Here is a 23,724-nt window from a genome sequence, read left to right as displayed (position 1 = left end):
CATTTCTTAGGTTTTTCTTTGTCTGTCCTCTGTTGCCCTCTTGTGTTTTCTTTTCCCTTGGCTTCGTCATCAGCTCTACTCACACCTGCTCCTTATCAGCTCGTTAGTCCTGCCTTTGTTCAGTCAGCCATTAATATTCTCCCCCTGCAGTCCCTCTGTTCTGGTTCCTCGTCTTACTTTGTCTCACCCTGGCTCCTTGTGATGGTTCTCCCCTGATGTCTCCGTGGTTCTGGTTTGTGTTTTATTTTTATGTTGGATTTTTTGGATTTGTGTTTTTGCTGCCTGATCTTTCATTAAATATTTAAATAAGTCACCCCTGACTGTCAGCCTCTGCATTTGGGTCCTCACAAACCTCCAAACAAATCGTGACATATATATGAATAGGAGAAAAGCTAACCATTAAACATGTTTTATTGATTTACTTTTTGATCCTCTGAGATTAAATAGATGTAGCAACTGTAGTAATCCACACTTTCAAAGAAATCTAAGCTTAATTTTTCCACAAATAAATCCCCGCCACATGGAAATGTAACAAACGCATAAGTAAGCATCATGGGCCCAACGAGCGAAGAAACTAGTTGCAATATGTCAGTATTCAGAAAGTAATCCTTCCCGATCAGTGCTAAATATTAACTGCTGGTTATATTTTAACTGATTGCCTGTAATAAAGGTGCTGATAACTAAGCTGTCACACAAGAAGCATCTTAGAAGCTTCACTTTTCAGAGGGGTTAGAGGAGAGCTTTGGTTATTTAAAAATAAAATTAAGAAGGGTATTTTATTATTTAATTTTATTTTGTGAACTTTATGTCTTTAATAATGTATATGTTGACAAGAAATGGGGTTAAAAGAAGAGGAAAGGCCTCCATACCTGGGTAACACCTGTAGAATAGATTTTAAAATGAAACTTTTCAGCCATTTGGGTGTCTGTACAGAAGAACTTGTTTTGATGGTTTATTTAATTTCCCTCTATTTTGAATGAGGCTTGCATCACCTCTTAACACCAGGTTACAGAAATTTGAAATGTCGTGACGTTACGCGACAGCACGTCACCAGACCCACGCTCGAGGGCGGGAACATCAGGATTGCGCCACTTTAGGCATGTGCACCCTCACGCTCTGTTCAACGTGGTGAGTATAAACCTAGCTTAAGTCGGCAGCAATACTCATAAGCTTGATAAATGTCTTTTCTAGGTTAGTGAATCTCTGACGTCGGGAACAAGCCTTTTCTCTGTTGTTTGTAGAGCTACCAAGACCCGCCTCAAAGTGACTCTAAACTAGTATTCCTATTGGTGCAGTTTTCTGTCCCTCATAACCAGAATATTTATCCATTCTGGATCCATAAAATTCATAAAGCAATTATTTATATTGTATTTTTTGTCGGTAAAATTGTTAGATTTATTCTGTCCAACTCTAGATGCTATTTTTTTTACTAAAAGGTTGTATGTGACCTTTAATGCATAAGATATTTATAATTTATTTCTCTCTGCTCCTTAAACTGAGCCGTTCTTCCAGACACGTTCGTAGAAGCCGTCTTCTCTCCTTGGTTTCTGTTCTTTACACTCCTGAGGTCAATAATCTAGACGCGGTGACCAAACACTCGGTTCAGTACACAATGATATGAAGACTCTGTGGGGGTCACGGCCCCAACGTTTCCAACAGCCCCCAGTCTGACCCTCCCTTTGAGACAACGCAATATCTGTTAAAAATAAATGATTTATTTTCCTTTACAAATAAAAACAAACATTACTCTCATGTCAGGGGTAAAAAAAAAAAAACACCTCAAAGAGTTATATAAACCTTTGATATTATACATTTTACATAAAAATTCAGCTAAATTTGTGCTTAAATGGTGAGAACCAGTCCTTCCCATGTTTTAAAGAGCATTTCCCTAACAGTGCATTTTCATATTTTACATTTTATACAGTTGGTCAAAGAATAACCCATCCTGCAGTTAGACGGCGTATCCGTACTGATGGTCGTATTTTAGAGAAGTTCTGCCTCCCGCCGTGCTCGGTGCATTGCTGCCAGCGGTGAAGATGGGGCCCGATTCGTGGATCCCGGACAGGTTACCCCTCACTGAGCTGTACTGCACCCCATGGTGGGTACGGTATCCCATTACTGACTGGAAACTGGAGTGCCTGCTGGTGGGTCTGCTCTCGGGAGCAGGGGCATCCTCCCTGTGAAAACAAGGTAAAAACAGGAGCCTCCATTAGAGGATGCTCTGATCTGGGATTTCCGCCCATCACCACCCGTGGGCACCAAACACTCCCAGCTGTGATGTAATACCTGATTTCATTTGCTGCCTCCTTCTGGTAGCGCTTCTTTTGGCAGCAGCAGATCAGGAGCCAGATGAGAAGCAGGAGGAGGAGGAGGAGCAGCAGGGCGCCTATCACCGCTCCGACTATGACGCCCACTTTATCGGTCGCTGGAAGAGAGGACGCGGCACCAAGACATCAAACCACTGGATCCCCCTCTATACATATCATTTGATTTCACTGGAGGCCTTTACTGATTTTCCTTCTTTTTGTTTTTTAATAAGGTCTCCAGCAAAATAGAAAAACAGCATAAAGAATAAAAAAGCAGCTTGAGGGTATTTACATGTTCAGAGTTTTGATTACATGAATATCATGGACTTACGGTTGTATGCATTCAGTTTGTATTTGCACTGCGCCTGGCCCACTGCATTTTTCACCTCGCACACATACGTCCCGGTGTTGCTGTCTGTGTGGTTCTTTATGAGGAGCTCTCCGGTCTCCGGATCTAAACGAAAGGAGGGATGTTTCAGGACACCCGTACATAAAACACAAACGTCTCTGTGGAGCTGCGTACCTTGGGTGGCGGTGGTTGGCATGGTGCCCCCGCTCTCTCTTTTCCACACATAACTGAGAGGGATGGTTCCCTTGGAGGATTTACAGCGGAGGGACACCGTAGATCCTTTCTCCTCTCCGCCTTCAACCCAACACTTTGGCACGGAGGGGGGAACTAATGATAAGACAAACACAAATCAGGTCATATACAGAGCCTCACAAAAGGCCTCAGAGTGTTTTACTGAGGTTTTATATGATGCAGCACACTTGCATAAGCGTGTGACGTGGATTTAATTCTGCTCCCCTGAGAAAACTCTTTGTAGAACAACCTCCTGCTGCAGTTACAGCTGCAAGTCTTTATGTCTCCGCCAGCTTTGCGCGTACTGAGACTCGACATGTTGTCAGTTCTTTGTAAAATAGGTCAAAGCCAGGCAGATTGGATAGAGAGCGTCAGTGAACATCAAACTTTTGAGTCATTCTACTGATCTTTAACTGGGTTTGTGTCTGACTGAATGGGCTTTGATCTAAATCGGTCCACTGTGGCTGATAGTGCTATTAGCCTGTTAGCTTCCACATGTTCCCATCAGCTAGGAAGGGCTTCACTTTAGCTGCTTGATGACCATTTCCCCGCAGCATGCTGCTGCCAACACCATGCCTCACAACTACCACCTTTCTCCATGTTTGTGCTGAATGTTAAAAAGGACTTCTTATAGCTTTTTCTCATGATTTTTTTTTTCCTAATTAGTCTTTTTGGCAAACAGATAAATAAATAAATCAATAAAATCAAGAAGATTATATACATCAGTTTTCGTCGACGGTCCATTTTGAGTATATCAACCAAACAAGACACAAACCAAAATAAAAAGAAAAAAAAGGTGACAAACCATACATAAAACATTGACTTCTGAGCAACTCAAATTGGTACAGGAGTATTGCATAAATGACATTTATCCCGTCATGTCTTCCAAATAATTCAAAAATACCCCCCAAACCTGATTGAGCACTGGAAAAAAATCTAAATCTAGATAAGTCATTTTTTCTTAAGATAGGTGCTTTTGTTCTTGGATTGAGGAGGTAAAAGATAAATTTTGCAAATGGAACAAGACAATTTACATTTAAAATAAGAAAACACTATTGCATTGTTTTATTTCAAGTGCATATTATCTAGTGATCTTATTTTAAGAGTAAAATACTCATTACATTGGCAAACTATCTTATTTACCTTCTCAAATTAAGGATAAATACACTTAATTTAAAACATTTTAGCTTATTTATAGATCATTTTTCCAGTGAACCGATCGTCTCTCCCTCCACCATTGAAGGTTACCCTCTCATATAAGGCCATTTTTTTCATCAGTTCTGTCCATTCCCTAAAGCAGCAGATGACAGCTGTTATCCAATGCCTCAGTATTATCCTACTACATCCAGTTACGGTTGCTATCGTATCCAAAGCCTCTGTCTTCCAGATAGACTAATATTCACTGGTAACACTCCCAGAATTTATAAGGCAGGAGATTTAGAGAAATTAAGCTGAAATAGATTGTGGAGTAAAAAATGTTGAGGTATGTCAGCCTCGTTCATGGCACGAAGGGGAGGACTGTTGTTTTGAGAAGGTCTATCCGGACAGTGAAAGATATATTAACCTAACAGGGAATGGCCCTGATGAACTCAAGTTATTTTTCCTCCAAATGTTCACGTGTGAGAAAGTTCTTTATACAGGAGGTGGGTTGGTTCCCCGGGGGGAAGTGTGTGTGTGTTGGGATTTTAGGTAGAAATGAATGTACTGAGTTTTGCTTAGTCAGAGCCCTATATCTCTGTCTTAGTACGTTAAATAAATTTAAACCTTATTTCTTGCAGGAAATGCCTCAGCTTCTTAAAGGAATAGTACACCCAAAACATGATTAGCCTTCATTTTCTACTCACCCCCATGCTGAACAACACTCTGGAGTACTTTTTTGATATCTCAAATGCATCTGGAGATCTGGGAGGCTTCTTGCTGTCTGCTGACATTGAAATAATGGAGGTCTATGGCGCCCGAGGCAGAAAGGTCCATAAAAATCCACAAAAAACGTGTCAATATTCCTCCATACTGCTCGTCCAATGTATTCCAAGTGTCCTGAGTGGGTAGCATCCAGAATTTACTCGAAACGAAGTCATTTAGAATGTTTTTAGAGCATAAACAGTAGTGTATAGGATTTCCTGAAAGCGTGCACCTGCGCGTTCACGACGCTACGGAAGCCGGCAGACCAAACCAGATGAAAATGCGCATTCAGCGTCTGCTCTGCCGATAATGCAAGCGTAGAAGAAGAAATGTGCTGTTTACCTGTGCAAAGAAAGAAACAACGAAAGAAAAATGTCTGAGGACTTCAGTGTTGAGGAAGAGCATGAGTTCTTTGCCGAGCTGAATGCGCACTTTCATCTGGTTTGGTCTGCCGCGGTTTCCGTAGCGCCGTGAACTCGCTTTCAGGAAATCCTATACACTACTGTTTATGCTCTAAAAACATTCTAAAGGACTTCGTTTCGAGTAAATTCTGGATGCTACCCACTCAGGACACTTGGAATACATTGGACGAGCAGTATGGAGGAATATTGACACGTTTTTTGTGGACTTTTATGGACCTTTCTGCCTCGGGCGCCATAGACCTCCATTATTTGAATGTCAGCAGACAGCAAGAAGCCTCCCAGATCTCCAGATGCATTTGAGATATCAAAAAATTACTCCAGAGTGTTGTTCAGCATGGGGGTGAGTAGAAAATGAAGGCTAATCATGTTTTGGGTGTACTATTCCTTTAACTCCACCAGTTTTTTTTCAAGAGAGTAATAATTCCAGCCCAAAGCTGATAATTTTTTTCACAACCAAAGAGCATATGAACTGCCCACTTCTTTCTGGCATTTCCAGCAGGAATCCTTATCTGTTTATATTCTATTTGTTGGAGCCTATTAAGAATTAGATTAATTAATTTTTTGCAAAATTATTAATGTTAAAGATCTAAAGTTGTGTGAATGGTAGAGCTATTGTTTATTTGTTTATTTACCGTATTGGTTTTGCTTTGACCCTCTTCCTTGTCAGTCCGCCTCCTGCTGAGATTAACAAGTAGAAGCAGCTGATGAGGTGGATCTGATTGTTTGTTTGAAGAAGTGAGGAGTGCAACAGTTTTTTCACACACACATCACTTAACTTTATATTTAAATTTTTTGTAAGTCAACTCTGAGAATATTTCTGTTATTTTTTATAAGTAAAGGAAACACCCCTTTTTCGAAACAAGAAAAACAAGTGCTTTTTGTTTTGTGAGTCGAAAAAACCTCCTAAGACTACTCTGGCAGTTTTTAATTTTTTGGGAAACTAATTTACTGAGGGTCCAAAACTTTCTAGTAAGTATTTTGTACTGAATCATCTGTGCATGTGTTTCCCTTGAACGGATGTACCAAGAGGCCAAAAGCTTCTCCCAAAAAATTTGAGTATCGAAATCGTTCTCCCAGCCCTTTCTCAACCCCTCCAACTGGGGTGCCTGAGCCTCTCTAATAACCCTAAAGGATTTTGATGCCCTGCTACTACTGCCAGGCGTGAGACATTTCCTGAATACTGGATGGGGGGGTCTGGATTACCATTAGGGATATCTTTGATGCAGGGTCTAATTTGTAGTTTTCAATGATGATTTTAATCTTGGATGATCGTTCTACCATCAACAAACTAAATATGATCTGATAGATGTTCTTCCCTTTAGATGTTGTTCTATATCCCAGTTTGCTTAATTTGGCCCCTTCAACATGATTTTTGATATATAATGCAATTAAAATAAGGTAATGGAGAAGTTTTTAAAAAGGTTTTTATGATAATTTTGCTTAGCTACTCAAATCAAATACTTATTTTAAGAATAGTTTAGTAGTATCCCTTTTTGCACTGGCTGTTGCCTTCCTTTGTCTTCATGATGCTGTACTGTTGTCTAAAAGAGGCTCTGGGAGCGTTTTTATTCTGAGTAAATCACAAAAAGCTGCACCTCATCTACTGTCTGAGTGCAACATGTTCCACAGGATTTTATTTAGGGATTCTGAGGTAAAGGCGACCGAATACAAATGTACATCCCAACTTCTTCAGCTTTGTTCTGTGTTTTTCAGAGAATGTTGACAAATTCAGTGGATATGAAGAATGGGAATGTTGAGGCAATGTCAAAGAATACAACATCGTCAGTGTTTCTGTAGTAGTAAGAAGGAGAAAAACAAAAGATATATACTTGTTAGCCGTATATATGCAAGACCAGGTCTTAAATTTGGATGGGGGAAAATGTAAATAATAAGATCCTGTTTATTAATGGCGACTTCAGCATCGATCTATTAAACTGAAATAGCCATGAAGAAACCCAGGAGTCTAAAAATACCATTAATACATTTACTAATCATGGTGAAACAATAATTGATAAAACATTTACCGATTATATGGAAAGCAACACAGCAGGTGGTTTTCTAATTAATATTAGTGATAAAATTCCAGTTTCTGTCAATCAACAAAAGACGAATAAGTCTATTATTATAGAATCAGAACGTCAAGGAAAACAGTTATAGAGATTAATACAGATTATTTTGAAATCAGTCAACGTATCCTGGATTTTTTGGGGCCATATCGAAGCTTATATTCCTTTTTATTTCTCCATTAACGTGATAAAAACGGACAGATGGAAAACAAATGTGATTCAAGTAAGTCTAAGTTTAAATTTATCCACAAACAAAAAGAAGTGTTAACAATGGATAGAAGATGGAGGGAGTGGCGTTTGCATTCCTGCTAAATGCGCCAATCCATCTGTAAATGCATGAAAGTATCGACTGATGCAAGAAAAAACCTGTTAGCGTTGAACAAAGATATCTGTCTATCTCTACGCTGGAATGGCTTCCCTACACAAAACAGGGAATGAGTTCAAAAACTGAAACAAGTAATAAATATAGAGACACCTCACATGTTTATAGCTGAGATTTTTTTTATTTTTTATTCCTACATCAGATGATACCTGCATGCATTCTCCGCATAATTAGCACATTGAGCAGCCATGTCTTAGGATAACATGAAGTACACACATTGCACCCTCCATTTGGAAGCATTTTAAACTGTTAATTAAAGTTTAGTTTATGTTTTAAAGGTCCAGTGTGTTATAACTACAGGGATTTACTGGCATAAATGGTATATATAATCTATATGTATATTATTTATTACCATCTATAAACTGAGAGTCTCAATCTTTATGTTTGCCTTGCCTTAGAAATTGCTATTTATTATTACATAGCAGTGGGTTCGCATTTGTGGAGGAAGACATCTACGACAAACTAGTGACTATAGAGATCACTATTACGCCCAAATGGGACTGTAATAGGCCTATATGCTTAGCCTGAGGTAGTCCTACTCAATTCTAGTCAGAATATGAGTCTGATGCTGCTCCATAGAGCTGTGATTATGGGGCGTGTTTCGAACGAACCAGGAAAAAAAATGCCTCTGCACTCAATTGGATAGACCTACAACCAATAAGAGCAACGGAGTGCGTGACGTATGTTAAGCGACGCATAGTTGTTGTCAACAAAAATCAAAGCGTGCAGTTGCACGCCTAGAATAAGAAGATGAGCCTTGATCACGTTTCTCTGTTCCTCTTTTAAAATTAATTTGCTGTCGATATCTTCTAGAACAGACCTAATAGCAGAATCTACTCACCTCAACTCTCCAGCGGCAGCCATTGTTGTTGTCACCCAAGCGCGCTTTGGTGACGTGGTTGATTACGTTACTGTTGATCATCTGTCCATCATCGTATAAAGCCCGCACTGACAATTTGATTGGCCCGCCAGATATTGTGCGAGCATACTCGCACTACTATGGAGCAATGCCAGACCGAACTTCCCGACCTCAAACGTTGTGGGCGGGACTACGTTCGGAATGGCATCCAGGCTACTATATGCTATCCTACACAGACTAATAAAATACTATTTATAAAATTCACTATGTAAACTAGACTTACACCGGCCATTATCAGTAACAACCTGGTTGTTGAAGACGGCAAACTTCAAGTGTCAGTTGTTGTGTTTTTGTTAGTTGTTTTCTGACCGGACGCATATCTTTCTCCTGCCCTCGGTCCATGTTTGTTTTGATCATAATGCTGAAAACAGGTGGACCAATCACCTGGACAACAGAGGTAAGGGGACACAGCATTCCTGCAGAGCTAATGCAGAAGCAGCGGGGAATCACTGATCACTAGATCAGGAAGACGGCTGAGGAGCACAGCGGCAGATCGAGAGGCCTGCTGGGAAACAGCGCTAATGGCCCGGAAGAGGGTAGAGCTGGCCCGGGCTAACTAGAGGCTAACTGCAGAGGGTTGAAGCGGAACAGAGGAAGATCAGATTAGTCCACAGGGTGGAGGGAGGTCTGAAGACAGGGGAGATAGGCTGTGGCTTATTGTGAGGAGGACGGTGCGACGTTACAGGAGCCACCAGGGAGACGGAGAAGAACGAGACGATGGCAGGCCAAGGCTAGCATCCAGAGGCTAAGTGCTGGGTTTTATCCCGGAGTGAGCGGGATAAAAGAAGCAGCAGTTGGAGGTAGGATAGGAAACAGCCCTTCTACGGCTAAATAAAAACAGCTTTTCAAAAAGCTTGATGCTGCGATTGAATGCAAATGAATTTCGTTATCTCTTGATAATATAGGTAGAGTGATGTTTCGGAAGCCATTTTTTACCATGACGGCCTCTGAATTGTTTAAGGTGAAAGACAGTGTGAGGGGGTGGTTCATGTCGCTGCAGTCTGACCATTAGAAGTCACTGAAAGTTACACATTGTGGCTTTAATTGAGATTCGTGAAACATTTGTTATCATCGTGTCAATTTTTATGATGTAAATAGAGAAATAAAAAGGAATATCAGGCCCATATATAAGTTCAAAAAATTTATGATCGGTTGAACTGATTTCAAATAATCAGTATCGGCCTTAAAGAAAGTAAAACTGTATCAGTCCATCTCTAATGAATTGCTACAGGTATTTACAGTAGCAGACATTCAAAATGGCCCTTCCCAGTCAAATGCCAGCAGAATGGTAGCCTACTCCCAGCAGCAAAATCCCCTCCAACTTCCAGCACTGGCCCTCTGCTGGGCGGGCATATTTTCTTTTTACTCCGACTCCACCCATTCACTGAATTACAGGATCTGACAGGAGAAGGCGTTTCTCTTTAGATCTTAATGTCCACAAATCATGACAGAAAGAATATTTTAGTGCAAAGATTGATTGATGAATGAATGAATTGTAGGGGACCTGCCGAGGGCCCATCAAGGAAAGTGGCGAAACCTTGAATGGCTTCTACTGTATGAAATTATGTAACCAGAACTCTCACTATTGAACAATGTTGAAAGATTTTTCTTATTTTTGAAATTCTGAAAAGATAATTGCTGTGTTTAAATGTGTGATGTCATATTTGCTCTTTGCCAACATGTTTAAATAAATAAAATATTCTGAATTCATTCTGGAGGTTTTGAGAAGTGTGAGGTTCCCACCTAAAGCTAAATAAAGCGTGAGAGAAGTAGGAGCGCAGACATTCCAGGTGAATGACAGGGACAGGTAGACAATGAAAGGGAACTTTGTGATAATAAACAGGTACAACCGGTAAAAAGCAGAAGTTCCACCTTACCTTGAACAACCAGTGTGACTTTTCTCATGTCCACGCCCGGTGCCTTTTTGACTTTACACTGGTAGGTTCCTGTGTCTGAATCTGTCAGAGCTGAGATGGTGATGGAAGCATCCCCCTGCTTTGGGTCTGTGGAAAACTTCAACCTTTTGGTAAGGTCTGGGTCATGGATGTGCGTTTCAGTGACTGTGTATGATAAGATCTGAGATGCAAAGTTTCAGACTTTTGTTTGGTTTAAAATATAAACACCAAAGATCCACCGAACACAAATAGCATGAACAACTCACCAGGTGGTCTTTCTGTGTCATGTCAGGGCTGACGTTGGACCACTCTATGTCCAGGTCTCCTGTGTCCCCCGCTGCCGGGGTGTAGGTGCACCCCAGGCTGACCGTCTCCCCTTCTGCTTTCTGAACAGTCTGCGGCCCCGATGATGTAATCTGCATCGCCTCTGTGATGGAAAAGGTTCCAAACTATCAACTTATCAAATCTACTTTTTCCTTCCTTTTACATTTTAATTCCATTAAACCCAACACGCACAAGAGGGGGGAAAAGAAAAAGAATAAAACTAATTTCCCTCAGAAATGCATTAACCATTTTTTTTCTTTGCAGCTTAATGATATTCAAGCTGTGGGCCAGAGCTCCCTAGAATGCTCCGAGTGGGAAAGACGTACTGACGTGAGACTAATTGGCCTCTTAAGTCAACTGAAGATTGAGGACTTAGAGCTGGAATACAAAAAAAATAGAGTGATACATTTTTTTTTAAAGGAGCTGCAACCCAATATAATTCTGGAGGCTCATTAGCTGGAAGTGATACACACATACATATGAATATGTATATATACACATACATATGTATACACACACATATATATATATATATATATATATATATACATATATACACACATATATATACACACATATATATGTATATGTATATGTGTGTGTATATACCGGTATATATATATATATATATATATATATATATATATATATATATATATATATATATATATATATATATATATATATATATATATACACAGATATATGTGTGTGTATATATATGTGTATATATATATATACACATATATATGTGTGTGTGTATATATATATATATATATATATATATGTGTGTGCGTGTATATCTATGTGTGTATATATACATATATACACACATATATATAAGTATATGTGTGTATATATATGTATATACATATATATGTGTATATATATATATATACACACATATACACACTCACACATATATATATATATATATATATATATATATATATATATATATATACACACACACATATATATGTGTATATATATATATACACATATATATACACACACATATATCTGTGTATATATATATATATATATATACACACACATATATATACATATACATAGACATATATATAAATATATATATATGATATGATTATAAACTGATCAGAAAAAAGTTGAAAACACAGCTAACAAGATGGTATTTTTTCCCCTGGGAGTCTGAGCTTCCACACACACCCTCATGACTCACTGTTTACAGCAATGAGCTTCAACCATTTCATCCTCACAAACAGCAATTTAGTGGAAATAAACTGAAACAAACCCGACTTCTTTATTCATCTGTGAGGCATAAAAATAATAAACTTTTATTCCTCACAGTTAGATCTTTAACCTTAACTGTATACATAAAAAAAAACAAAAAAGGAGCGCTATTTAAATCCTCCTGTTGCCGCTTCATCAAAACCGACACTCCAAATTGAAGCAGCAAACAAATAAAGTGTGTCGCAGGTATTTATGAAAGCATGCAAATGTCAGACATGATGAGGAGAGGCAGGAAAGCAGCTAAAACTAGTCCATCAAATGTTTACACGGTGAAACAGCCCCCCTGGGCGTAACACTGCTGTAAGGAAGATGTGGAGTATTTTTTTTTTCTCCTCTATCTTAGGAGGCTTGCCAATGAGCCCAGTCACTAAGCTTGATACAAAGAGCTGAAAATATTCAAATCCTCCCCATCCTCTGGCCTGATGTGCATCATGTTTTTATCAGTGTTTTTCAAAGGAGCCATCAACATGGCTTTTTCACTTTGCACAATAAACTGGTCTGATGCTGAACGGTGAAGATCTGGATGCTTTGTCTTAACTATCACTGTTCACCTGCTGCATCATGCATCTGATTGCATTTACCTCAGCTGGAAACAGAAAGCTTCAGAGAACTCTCAGAAATAATTTCTCTCTCAGGGACAGAAAGGGAAAGAAGAAAAAAGCTGTCTCTCAGGGTTGTGCTGCACATGCAGACACAGCTCTGATCCTTAGCAACAGGGGAGGAAGAAAAAGGATGAATGTTACTCAAGGTGCTCATCAGACACCTGCATTTTTTACATTTGGTTTCCTGAGCGCCCCGAAAGGAATCCGCCAATCAGTTCGAGGCTGAGGCATGGAAGGTTGATCAACAGGACCCATCTGAACACCTAGAGCACTTTGTGTAGATCTGAAAGCAAGCCTCACCTGTCCTCGGGTGAACGGCTATTAGAAACAGCACAGCCAGCTCCAGCCACGCTCTCCAGCCTGTAGGATCCATTCCCTGAGAGCAAACAGGACGTTAAGCAGAGAAAATATCCTGAAAGTCACTTCAATCACAGCCTGTTATCTCTGAACGCTTCGTCCTTCAACGGGAGTCTCAAAAGAGAAAATTAAATGCTGTATTTTTTAGATTTTCAATGCATGAGTGAGGTCTGGAATACATCATGATCTAGCAGAAGCCTGACAAACAGGGTCTGTCAGTACACAGCAGGAATATCAAGATCTATTCATCAATAAAGAAAGAGAAATAAAAACCGAGGAGCTCTGATGTACCTTAAAGAGATCAGGTCCAATTTAAATGTGGTTCCTTTGAGGCCTGTCACTGTTTCACTGTTTCACTGCTGCTTGCCTGTTTTGCTCTCAGGTGAAACTCAGCAGAGGTAAGCAGGCCACACCCTCTCTGATCATAGTGCATGTTCTGGCCCCTCCCAGAGATACAAAACCAGATGAACTTCCTTCATACTGGTTTTATGGGTTTAAAGTCCCCCTGCTAGAGCTCTTTGCTTTGATATCACGGCACAAAATGAGAAATATATATCAATTGATAGAGCTGCTTTTATTCAGGACGAAACAGCAGTGGATATTGCTTTTTACAGTTGTTTTTAGCACTGTATAAAGATGTCTTAGATTTATTAACTATGATATACATTTTCATTCGTATACTCAGACATTAATCTACAATAATAGCAAAGTTTGTGGGATTTTTAATCTTCCTGTTGAGTATATCAGTGGTTTGTTGGTTTTTTCTATACATAGGCAAAAAATATATACCATCTGCTCCGGTAAGTTCAGCTGCATAAGGAGCCATTCACCATTTCCAACATTTCAACAAATATACAAAACGTCTCTTTTTGGACATCGCCTCTAAAATAATAATAAAAAAAAATTCTAATTTATTTCCCCATCCCTATTTTATTGTAGACCAGAGGTGACCATGTCTGTTCTTTAATTTCTGATTACTTTATCCCAGTTTATTTCTTACTTTATTTCTTTATCTCATTACAAACATCTGTACTTTCTACTCCTTACTTTCTACAGAGCGTCTCGTTACGTCTATGTTGATATCAACAAGATTTAACAGCTGCGATAAAACAGGGAGAATCAAAAGCGCAAAGAGAATCGGTTCAGTTGAAGACCAGTTAGTTTATAAGAGCTGTGCTGCTGCCATCAACACCTTTGTTTATAGATGTTCCAGATTTTCCAGTGTAGTCCTGTTTCTCTGACTGTGACTGGCTGGATCTGATTCTGTCTACAGTGTTTACACTGTCATTGTAACCAAAGTAAATATCTATTTATTCTGGACCCTTAAAATTTTTTACAGATTTTTCTTTTTAGTAGAATAAATTTCTTTATTCTCCACCACGCTTGATTTTCTGTGGATTTATTAAATTTTGATTGAAAAAAAAAAAGGTTGGTAAGAAAGTTGTTATTTTGACCTTTAAATTTACATGTTATCCAATCCAATCCACTTTATTTATATAGCACGATTTCAATAAACACAAGGTTTCCAAAGTGCTGCACAAAAAAGATAAAATAACTAAAATAAATAAAAGTTAATAAAATAAAATGAAATAAAAGCACTGCCCGCACAGGATAAAAATATGCATGTGTAAACATACATGTTATGCAAATTTTAATGCTATTTGCAACTTTAATCGTCTGAACATCGAAGCTCTAAAAGTATTCGACTCCCTATTGAGAACTGTCTGCTTTAATCTGTATCATTCTGTCTGAAATATGGATCTAGAAGAAAACTAGACCAAGTCAGTTTTGTTCTGTTCTCCCAACCAGCACACTGAGCAAAGGAGGAAAATTAACCCAGTTTCTATTTATGGAGTTTCTTCTTTTAAGAAAAGAGCTTTTAAATGATCTTGCATCTTTTAGTGCTAAAGCTTAAATTTACTTAAATATATGATAAAATCTTTAGTGTTTTACTTTCAATTATGGAGCCTAATCTGTACTTTTATCTTCATTGGATTCTTTTTAACCCTTTAAAGCCCGATCCAAGAATAAAACAAAACAGAAAATTACTTTTTTTTGGTTTGAAGTCCTTATTTGGCCTTTTAATAAAATATGTAAAAAGAAAAAACAGAAATAAATTTTTGATATTAATAATTTATTACTATGCGATAAGTCAAGTTTATTTTTGTGTAGTCTTCTGCCCTCTGTTATCAGGTATATCTGATTGTGTACAATAGGATTTGGAGCAAAGTTTTTACCATTAAATTATGCAAAAGGTGTCAGACGCAAAACATTTCAGAAACCGTATATATCAAATACGATACATTTGGCATTATAGGGTTAAATGATCTTGTATCGTTTAGTGCTAATGCTTAAATTTACTTAAATATATGGTAAAATCTTTAGTGTTTTACTTTCAATTATGGAGCCTAATCTGTACATTTAATTTTATTAGATTCTTTTTAAAGCAGGAATCTTAAGCTTTACGTACTTTCGACACCTCTGGCACAAAGAACTCATGATTATAGGTGACTATTGAAAATGAATTACGGAAAAATTTAAATTGCTGATTACTTACAAGCTTTCTATTAAAAAAACTACATATGGATATACAATACCTAAATGAACATCAATTTAAATTAGCTAAATCAGTAAAATGTGTACAACCGCTTAATAAAAATGAGCAAATAACCCCTAATAGATGCACGGCATCCACTTTAATGGGGCTTTATGACTCTCCACCCAGGACGCTTCAGCCTAGGGGGTGGCATGAGAGAAAGTCAGATAAATCAATGAATGAATACATGATTTACGAACAAGGCAAGTCTTTTCCAAAAACACTTTTATTTATAATAAAGAGCCTATCAGGTTGTAAAAAAGTAAAGCACAAGAAAATGGTTGAAAAAAGGAAATGTGCTACTGTCTCTTAAAAAAAAATCTTCAGTTTTTAAACAAAAGAATCTGATTACTCTTCTTGAAAATCTATGACTGTGTTTAAACACCACAGGCTTTAAGACCCAGATGTTCATGGATACATAGTTATGCTCAATACTAAGCTGCAGTCTCAACTATATTTAGCTCTGAAGAATATTGCGTAATCCTCATCGGTTTGACTTCGGATGATTGTATGCATGTATTTACTGCGTGTCCACGGGATACTCCCTCTGTTGTCTTGGTTGGTGTGAAGACTTAATCAAGCCTGGGCTTGTTATCCATCACCGAGCTGAGAGTTTAGATGATTATTATTTGTTTTATTTGTAAATAAATAAGTTGCAATATGCAGTTTTTTGATATTTGAACACGTATCCTGGTACACATCTAGGAATAGATCCATTTATCTCTTGATGGCTCGTTTGGAGCATCAAAGGGGTGGGGCATTAGGATTAGACAGTAACAATGGTTGCCATGGTGAAAATATTTGTTAAAAAAAAACATTTTTTTTCTATTTGTAATTGAGGGAAAGGTTTCACCGCCTTCTTTCATACAGCTTAATGGCAGTGCACAGCAATACTAGGTGGGGAGGGGCTAAGGCTGCCATATGTGGAGTTAATTTAGTTCCATAAATAAAAAAATAAAAATAAAAACACATTTAGTAAATGGAAATTAAAAAAGTTGAAAATAATTAGTTTCTAAGATTTTTATTTAAGTTTTTTTATTATTATTTCCATTATTATTTTTTGATTTTTTTTTCCATCCAGATTTTATATTTTTTAAATGTTTTTTTTTTTATTTCTCTTTTTTCACAGAGCCTTAAAAACTGTATTCCTTTCCAATTGCATTTTTTACAGGTCACATTGTCTTTACTTTAATAGAAATAGATTCGCTAACGTCCAGCAGACCCATAGAAAAGCAACTTTGCTCCTCACTCAGGTCAACCTCCAAGAATAAAGAAAATAAGATCTGTGAAACGCAATTGGAGAAAAAATTCAAATATATAAATAAATAAGTAAATGAATAAATAAAACTGAATCTGAAAAAGAGACATTTGAAAAATAAAATATGACATAAAAAAGGAAGAGAATCCGAAAAAAGAAAATTGAAAAATTTAAATGAAAAAAAAAAACAGCAGTTATTCTTTTTTTCTTTATTAAGGAGGTGATCAAGGTTTCGTTTCTGGATTGCATTTTGTTTTATTTTCAATTTATAAAAAGTGTTCTTTGCTTGCAATAATGGAACAAAATCACCTCCATAGGTACGACTGTTTTCTACATTCCATGAATTCAAAAGAAAAAAAAAAAAAAATAGAAAATTCATAAACCGAAACTGTGAAACGGTACAACAGGATATTTCAAATGTTTTAAAACCAAAACATTTCTGCAAACATCAGGGCCTTGATGCTAGTAACCTATATGGGTGGCCTGTTCCTGTCTGAGTGATACCGGTTTTTTTTTATGTAAGGTTTATGTAAAGCAGCTGATGACAGGAGTTAAAATGCACCCAAGTGTCTCATGAGTAGCTCAACAACTATGTTGCTGAACAACCTTTTGTGTAGATCATCTACCATGATATGTTGCTGGGAAGCAATGCATGTCTGCAGGCACGCCTCTCTGTGAAAGCTGTAAAAGTCTGCAGTGGCAGAAGTGAACAAGTCTCCCTAAAATAATGAATGCATTTTTTATCTTTATGATTTTTTTTTAAAGAAATAACTAAGTCTGACAAGCCCCACAAGTTGTTTCCCCTCATTCTTTCTTTTTTTGTTTTTTTGACAACACATTCACGGTTGTTATTCCGCACTGACAGACAGCAGACAATAGGAGCTGTGACAATTTGACGGCTGCAAATTTAGACCTGCAAACTGTGTGACAGCTGCTGCTGCTGTTTATGCTCCTTTGCCTTTTTTTTTTTGTTTTGTTTTTTTAAATTTTGAGTTCATCTAAAGAGTCACAGATGGCTTGAATTTTGTATTAAATATCACAAAATCTCCCTGTGTGTCTCCTCCAATGAACATCAGTGGAATCACTTGGTATCGATTACAGGAGGGCGAACAGGAGCTATATGATGTGAGCACAGAGTGTGACGTTAGCCATTAGGAAACTTAAGTGCTGGTTTAATGCTGTGCTGCCAATAACGTTCATTATGGAGATCAGTATGAGGCATGATCGGAAAGCAAATTCCAACTCCACCCCTGTCGTCTCCTAGATGTGTATTTTCATGGCGTGAACCTGCTGCTGTATGCAGAGTGGCTGACTAGCACCACGCCCCGACACTTCTGCTATGCAAGGTGCTCCTGATTGAACCTGCAAATGTCAGTGTTTGTGTGAGATTGTGAGGTATTGGCTGCCTTCCTAGCGGATGGTTAATTGCTCCTCTTCCTCCTCCTGGGGAGGAGGTGTTCCTGGCACGGAGCGTGGAGCCAAGCAGTGTGACCAGAATAGAATAGTTGAATAGAAATATCCTTGAATGTCCCACAATGGAGACGTTCTAGTGTAAGAGAAGCAAAGTTAAAGCCACAAACACACAAGGGTAAGAAAATAAATACTGGATATCAGAGTAAGAGACATTTAAATACCACTCTGAAATGCAGGAAAATAAAGAAATTACTTTTGTTCAGTCATTGTTGAAAGGAAAGAACACGTTTTGTAAATTAAAATAAATAAGGAAAAAGCAATTCAGGAATGAAACTGAAAAACTTTTGAACAAAAAACTTTTTAGAGAGTAACTTTGTTGTTATCGTAGAATTCATTATTTTAAATATTTCATGCTTCAGTTTTTAATTTTATTTGTTTAACAGATTTCATTTTAAGTATAGTTTTTTTTTTTTTACAGATTCTATTTTGTAATTTTACAAATTGCATTCCTTTCAAATTGCCTGTCACATTCTTTTCTGGTGACGCACACATTGACCAATGAAAATGCTGTTGCTAACTTCATACAGACCAATAGAAAAGCATCTTTGCTTTTTAATCAAGAGGAAAGCCCGCCCCCATAATGTAATTAATTTATGCAATCTGAAAAAGAGAAATTTGAAACAGAAGCTGAAAATATGAAAGCTGTTAAAAATTGAAAGAACTAGTTTGAAAAATAAAACTAAAATATCAAAAATGTATTTGAAAAAAACTATTCTATGAAAACACCTTTTTTTTTTATTTCATTTTATATATTTTTTGTATTAAAAAATTGTATTAAAAAAGTTTTATAAAAAAAGTTTTTATAATAACATTTAACAAAGTTTCATTTCTGGATTGCATTATATTCTAAATATAATTACAAAATACGTATTTTTTCATCTCTATGTTTTTCTAATCTGATATTCAAAACATGTTGTTTGCTTGAAAGTATATTGTAACAAAATTCACTCCATAGATATAATACTATGCATTAAAAATAACATGCTCAGGTCAAAGTAATTATGTGACTGAGGTCATTTGTAAAACGTGCAAAGTGTACATGTGTTTTCATGTATTGAAAATAAATTATTAACAACAAATGAAAAAAAAAGGTGTAAACCAGCATGGAGGTTAGCAATTTAATAAATTGACAGCTGCTGGGAAGAAGGATCTGCGATAACGCTTCTGAGAGCTCCTGGGGTGCAACAATCTGTCACAGAAGCTCTGCAGCAGCTTCATGCTTTGGGATTCAGAGTCCAACAGTGATTTAATTAATTCTAGAGTTCTTTGCTCTCTTGTTAGAGGTAAGAGGAAGTTTCTGATGAACTCAACTCATCCACTTCCTGTCATCTATTTATACCATATAACTACAGCAGAGAAGACAGCTGATAAATAAAGAAAAGTTATTCTGCAGCGTCCTCTTCCAAGGGTAGAGATTCCATCCAGTTCAGTTTTCGGGAGATTTATCTAAATTATTCACAAAATAATTCTAACTATTCACCAATTGAAAATCCACCCTAAAGAAGAGGATAATTAATTAAATCATAACAGCAATCAAGCAAATATCGAATCAATTAATTCAGCCGTCGTCAAAAACAGTTTAGACACTAAATTTTCTTTCACCCTTTTTCTTTCTACGCTCCTTTCTCTCCTCTGAGTCTCAGCTCTTTCACACATCGCTTGGACAGTGGCTCCCGTTTAAAACTCCTTAGACTTACATTTAGATAACTTTTATTGTCATATTGTATACACAGAGTGTATACAAAATAAAATTCGCTTTTTACATCTTTCAAACAGTTTCAGAAGTAACATTGGTTTGAGTATTATTGAGTAAGTTTAGCTCATATTTACTCCCTTGGCATAACAAGTAAATGGGAACTAATGGCAATTAGTTCCCAGTAACATTAACAATTAACATTTGAACTTAATTAAAAGTTAAAAACACTTAAAAGATATTTTTCAATTACTTTGAGTGTCTTTATGATGCTGTCTATACTTTACTGCATTTGGAAACTGATGAAGCAGCTCCTCTCAGATGTGAGGCACAGGTAGGTTCACACTAACCTGACTCCGCCAGATGGATTTGCTCCACATATCCATCTGGAAACCTTCCGTTGAAGTAATTTTGGGAAGGGGCGAAAATACTGGTTAGCTGATTGGCCTATGTTGGTGATAGACGGGACAAATAAACCAATCAGATCAACGAAGCATATGACGTACTAACAGAGCGACAACGAAAACACAACCACAAGCCAGGCTACTCTTGCCGAAACCAGTCGGGAGAAGAGCAAAAACATATTTTCCTCTGAGAAAAGCCTCCAGAGCAGTGTTTTGCTCTTCTTTCAGTGAAGAAATACTCTGTAATTCCGATAAAACTTGCTCGATAGCCACGCTAACGCTAGTTTTATCGGCTGAAGCCGCCATGTTCTTTAGACTGAACTGTCGCGCTTCTCGTTGCGTCACACCTCAACCCGCCTGAAAGCCAACGCTGATTGGACGTTCGTTTGGTGAACGGCTCCAAATTTTCTTTAACCGAGAGTCTCCAGACTGATTAGCGAGTGAAACCTTGAAAGCTCGCGAGATCAGGATGGTCTCACGAGGCTAGGTTCACACTTCATGCACTGCATTCTGAAAATACCTTTACTGCTTCGGTATTTTCACACGACCTCTAGCTTTTAGCTACAGAACAGAGCAGCTTAACAACCAGAGTGCAGAGGATCCAGAGTGTCAGAGCGTCAAAGCAACTTGACCTGTGTTTGACCCAGCGTCCAAATTTCTGCGTTTAAATGTTTTTGATGCTCAAAATGCATCCGGTTTGAACGCACCATTAGCCTCATGGTAAGCATGTTAAGCATAACTGGTGCTGGTTAGCCTTCATTTTCACTCTTTCCTGTTTATTTTATCTCCAGTTTCTTTCTCAGTGTAACGCAGGCACTCAGTCTATCACCACTCATCGGTGTCTCCATTTGCACCACCAACTGCACTTCATCATCTTCAGCGCGATCAACTGCGCTAACACAATCTAACCATCAGCACCCCCATCTGCATGGTCTCAGTCTAACTAGCTGGAACATCAACAGCACTAAGATTGCTATAATCCCTGTCCTAGGTTACTCATCTTAGTGAACATCAATCCTCAGCATCAAAATCTGTTGCCAGGGCCTGAGCGCCAAAGAACTTATTTAATTCATGTCAGCGCCTGTATTTCTACCTTTTCTCCTTGAACCCGAGTCAGCCTCGGCAGACGGCCGCTCACACCGAGCCACCGAGTTTTCCTCTCCACTGTCGCTACAAGCATGCTCAGTATGAGGAATTGCTGCCAATGAGTCGATGCAATCAGCTGTTTTTTCCTTAGATAGAAAACTTTGAACCAATCTGACTGTATGAAAGTGCCTTTAGATGACGTGTTGCAAATTGGCGTTATGTAGATACACTGAATTGAAAGTCAATATTAATTTCCAAATTTAGAAAACAATTATTATTTATAATTATTTATTCATTTTTCCCAAAAAATTGAGGCTGGAAGTCGCAGGGAAGCGGCTGTTCTGACCGATGCATTTCCGAATTTTCCAGAGTGGTGCCCGACTTTACACGACTGAATAAAGAACCTTTAAATCCTAAAGAAGAAAAAGCTGGAAAATATAAAAACAAAAGCAAAAAGAAAAGCCAAACACCTGGATGTGATGATAGAAAAGGTCCCACAGCGCCTCTTTAGTCCCATCAGAAGAAGAAAAAACAAGTCTGGATCAAACAGACATCACAGAAAACTGGACCAGATGAGCACAAACGAGATGGGGGGGGGGGGGCGTTGGACAAGCAGATATGAAATGCTCTGAACTTGTTGCATCCCAGCAGCCTCTTTTTGCCACCTGGCGCCTTCTTAATTATCCTGGTAGATGAAAAGCAGTGGGAATTTGGCAGCCTTCACAGCCAAGACCTGCTCCTGTCTGCATACATCTTCGCTAGTTTGGAAAAGGCGGCCTAATCAGACAACAGGGTGGCGAGCACGCCGCTTTGACAGATCTCCAAATTACATGTAAACAGGAAAGCAGGGGTGGAAACAAATGGCCAAAACAAGGAGGGGAGAAAAATCTGGGGCTTGCCAGCAGCCATGTTCAAACAACACAGCATCATGACTCACCGTGTGTCAATGTCAGAAAGCCTGTTGGACGGATATATTTGTCTTCTAAAGGTGGAAATTCACTACGATGAGGATGTTGCCTCTGGCAGGAAGGAGAGGATGCAGTCAGCTCTTTAAAGAGGAACAGAACTGATATACAGCTGGACTGAGTATCAGTGGTCCACTGATTTTAACAAGATACTCATTATGCAACTTTTTATGTTTGAACAACAATCAGTGTTCAGTCGATTTGTCCCCCACATGCAGGCTCTGCAGTCTGGATGGTGCTAGAGTTTAAAAGAAGTTGCAGAAGGGGGATTCATCATGTTTAGATCAAGTTACCATCCAGAAGCAGCTTTTTATCTTCTACCACTTGGAATTTAACACCCACCAAGAAAAGAAGAGAGAAGCAGCAGGGAGCGCTGTTTATCAGAACTAAACGGCTGTACGGAGCGAGGGAAACATCCTTCTCAAGTTTTCCCTCAATGAAGCAGAAAAAAAACATGTTTTTAATGGGCAGTTTAAACTAAGAGCTTATCAGAGCTGGGCAAGTATGGAGGGAATTTTGTTCCATTATTTTTCCCAGCAAAGGAAACTGGAGATTCTAGAAAAAAAAAAACATTTTGAGGATTGAGATTTGAAAAACAAGAAAAAAACAAAAAAACGAAAAACAAAAGACAATCTAGAAATTAAACTTTTTTTAATATATATTTTTCAAGTTTAGTCTTTTTTAGATTTAATTTTCTCAAATACTTTTCAAAGATTTTAATGCTTTGAAATGTATTTTTATCTTGTATTTTATGTTTCTTTTTTGGAGATTTTATATTCCTTTTTTTCCCCTCAAATTTCTGTTTCTAGAGTGAGTTTTACATTTTCCAGTCCTTTAAAATTGTATTTTCCAGATCACACTCTCTTTAATTTTTTTTGGAGCAGGCTTTCCTCTGGAATGAGGAGCAAAGATGCATGTCAAGAGTGAGCTTAGCAAAGTGAAGTTAATGTGATCTAAGAAATGCAATTCAAAAAAATGCAGTTTGTAAAACCCTAACTGAAAAAAAGGGAATTTGAAAAGAAATTATGAAAAAAAAAATATATAATATAATATAAAATCTGCAAACAAAATTATAAATTAAAAATCTTAAAAAAACAATTTGAAGAAAGAAAATGACAAAACATTATCTGTAAACAAAAAAAATACAAAACTTAAAAGGATACATTTTGAAGAAAGCTAATTTTAAAGACAAAATCTGCAAAAACAAAAATTCATAAAA

At 37.7% G+C, this 23,724-nt stretch overlaps 1 protein-coding gene across 1 annotated transcript; it reads right to left on the bottom strand.

Annotated features, from left to right (window-relative positions):
* Positions 1–1,737: 1,737 nt before the first annotated feature.
* On the bottom strand, positions 1,738–13,443 carry vsig8b (V-set and immunoglobulin domain containing 8b). The gene is made up of 8 exons (XM_038270232.1): positions 13,322–13,443; positions 12,974–13,049; positions 10,739–10,899; positions 10,455–10,653; positions 2,830–2,982; positions 2,638–2,760; positions 2,287–2,425; positions 1,738–2,177 (listed from the first exon to the last, which is right to left on the bottom strand). Exons 2-8 carry the CDS (start codon positions 13,044–13,046, stop codon positions 1,952–1,954), a joined length of 1,074 nt encoding a protein of 357 aa, XP_038126160.1. The 5' UTR covers positions 13,047–13,049; positions 13,322–13,443; the 3' UTR covers positions 1,738–1,951.
* Between the last annotated feature and the right edge of the window lie 10,281 nt (positions 13,444–23,724).

The sequence above is a fragment of the Cyprinodon tularosa genome, unplaced genomic scaffold (assembly GCF_016077235.1).
Source record: "Cyprinodon tularosa strain WSP-4 unplaced genomic scaffold, ASM1607723v1 ctg757, whole genome shotgun sequence".
Lineage (NCBI taxonomy): Eukaryota > Metazoa > Chordata > Actinopteri > Cyprinodontiformes > Cyprinodontidae > Cyprinodon > Cyprinodon tularosa.
The sequence above is the reverse complement of the archived record's forward strand: the minus strand, read 5'-3'. Positions and strand labels throughout refer to the sequence as shown.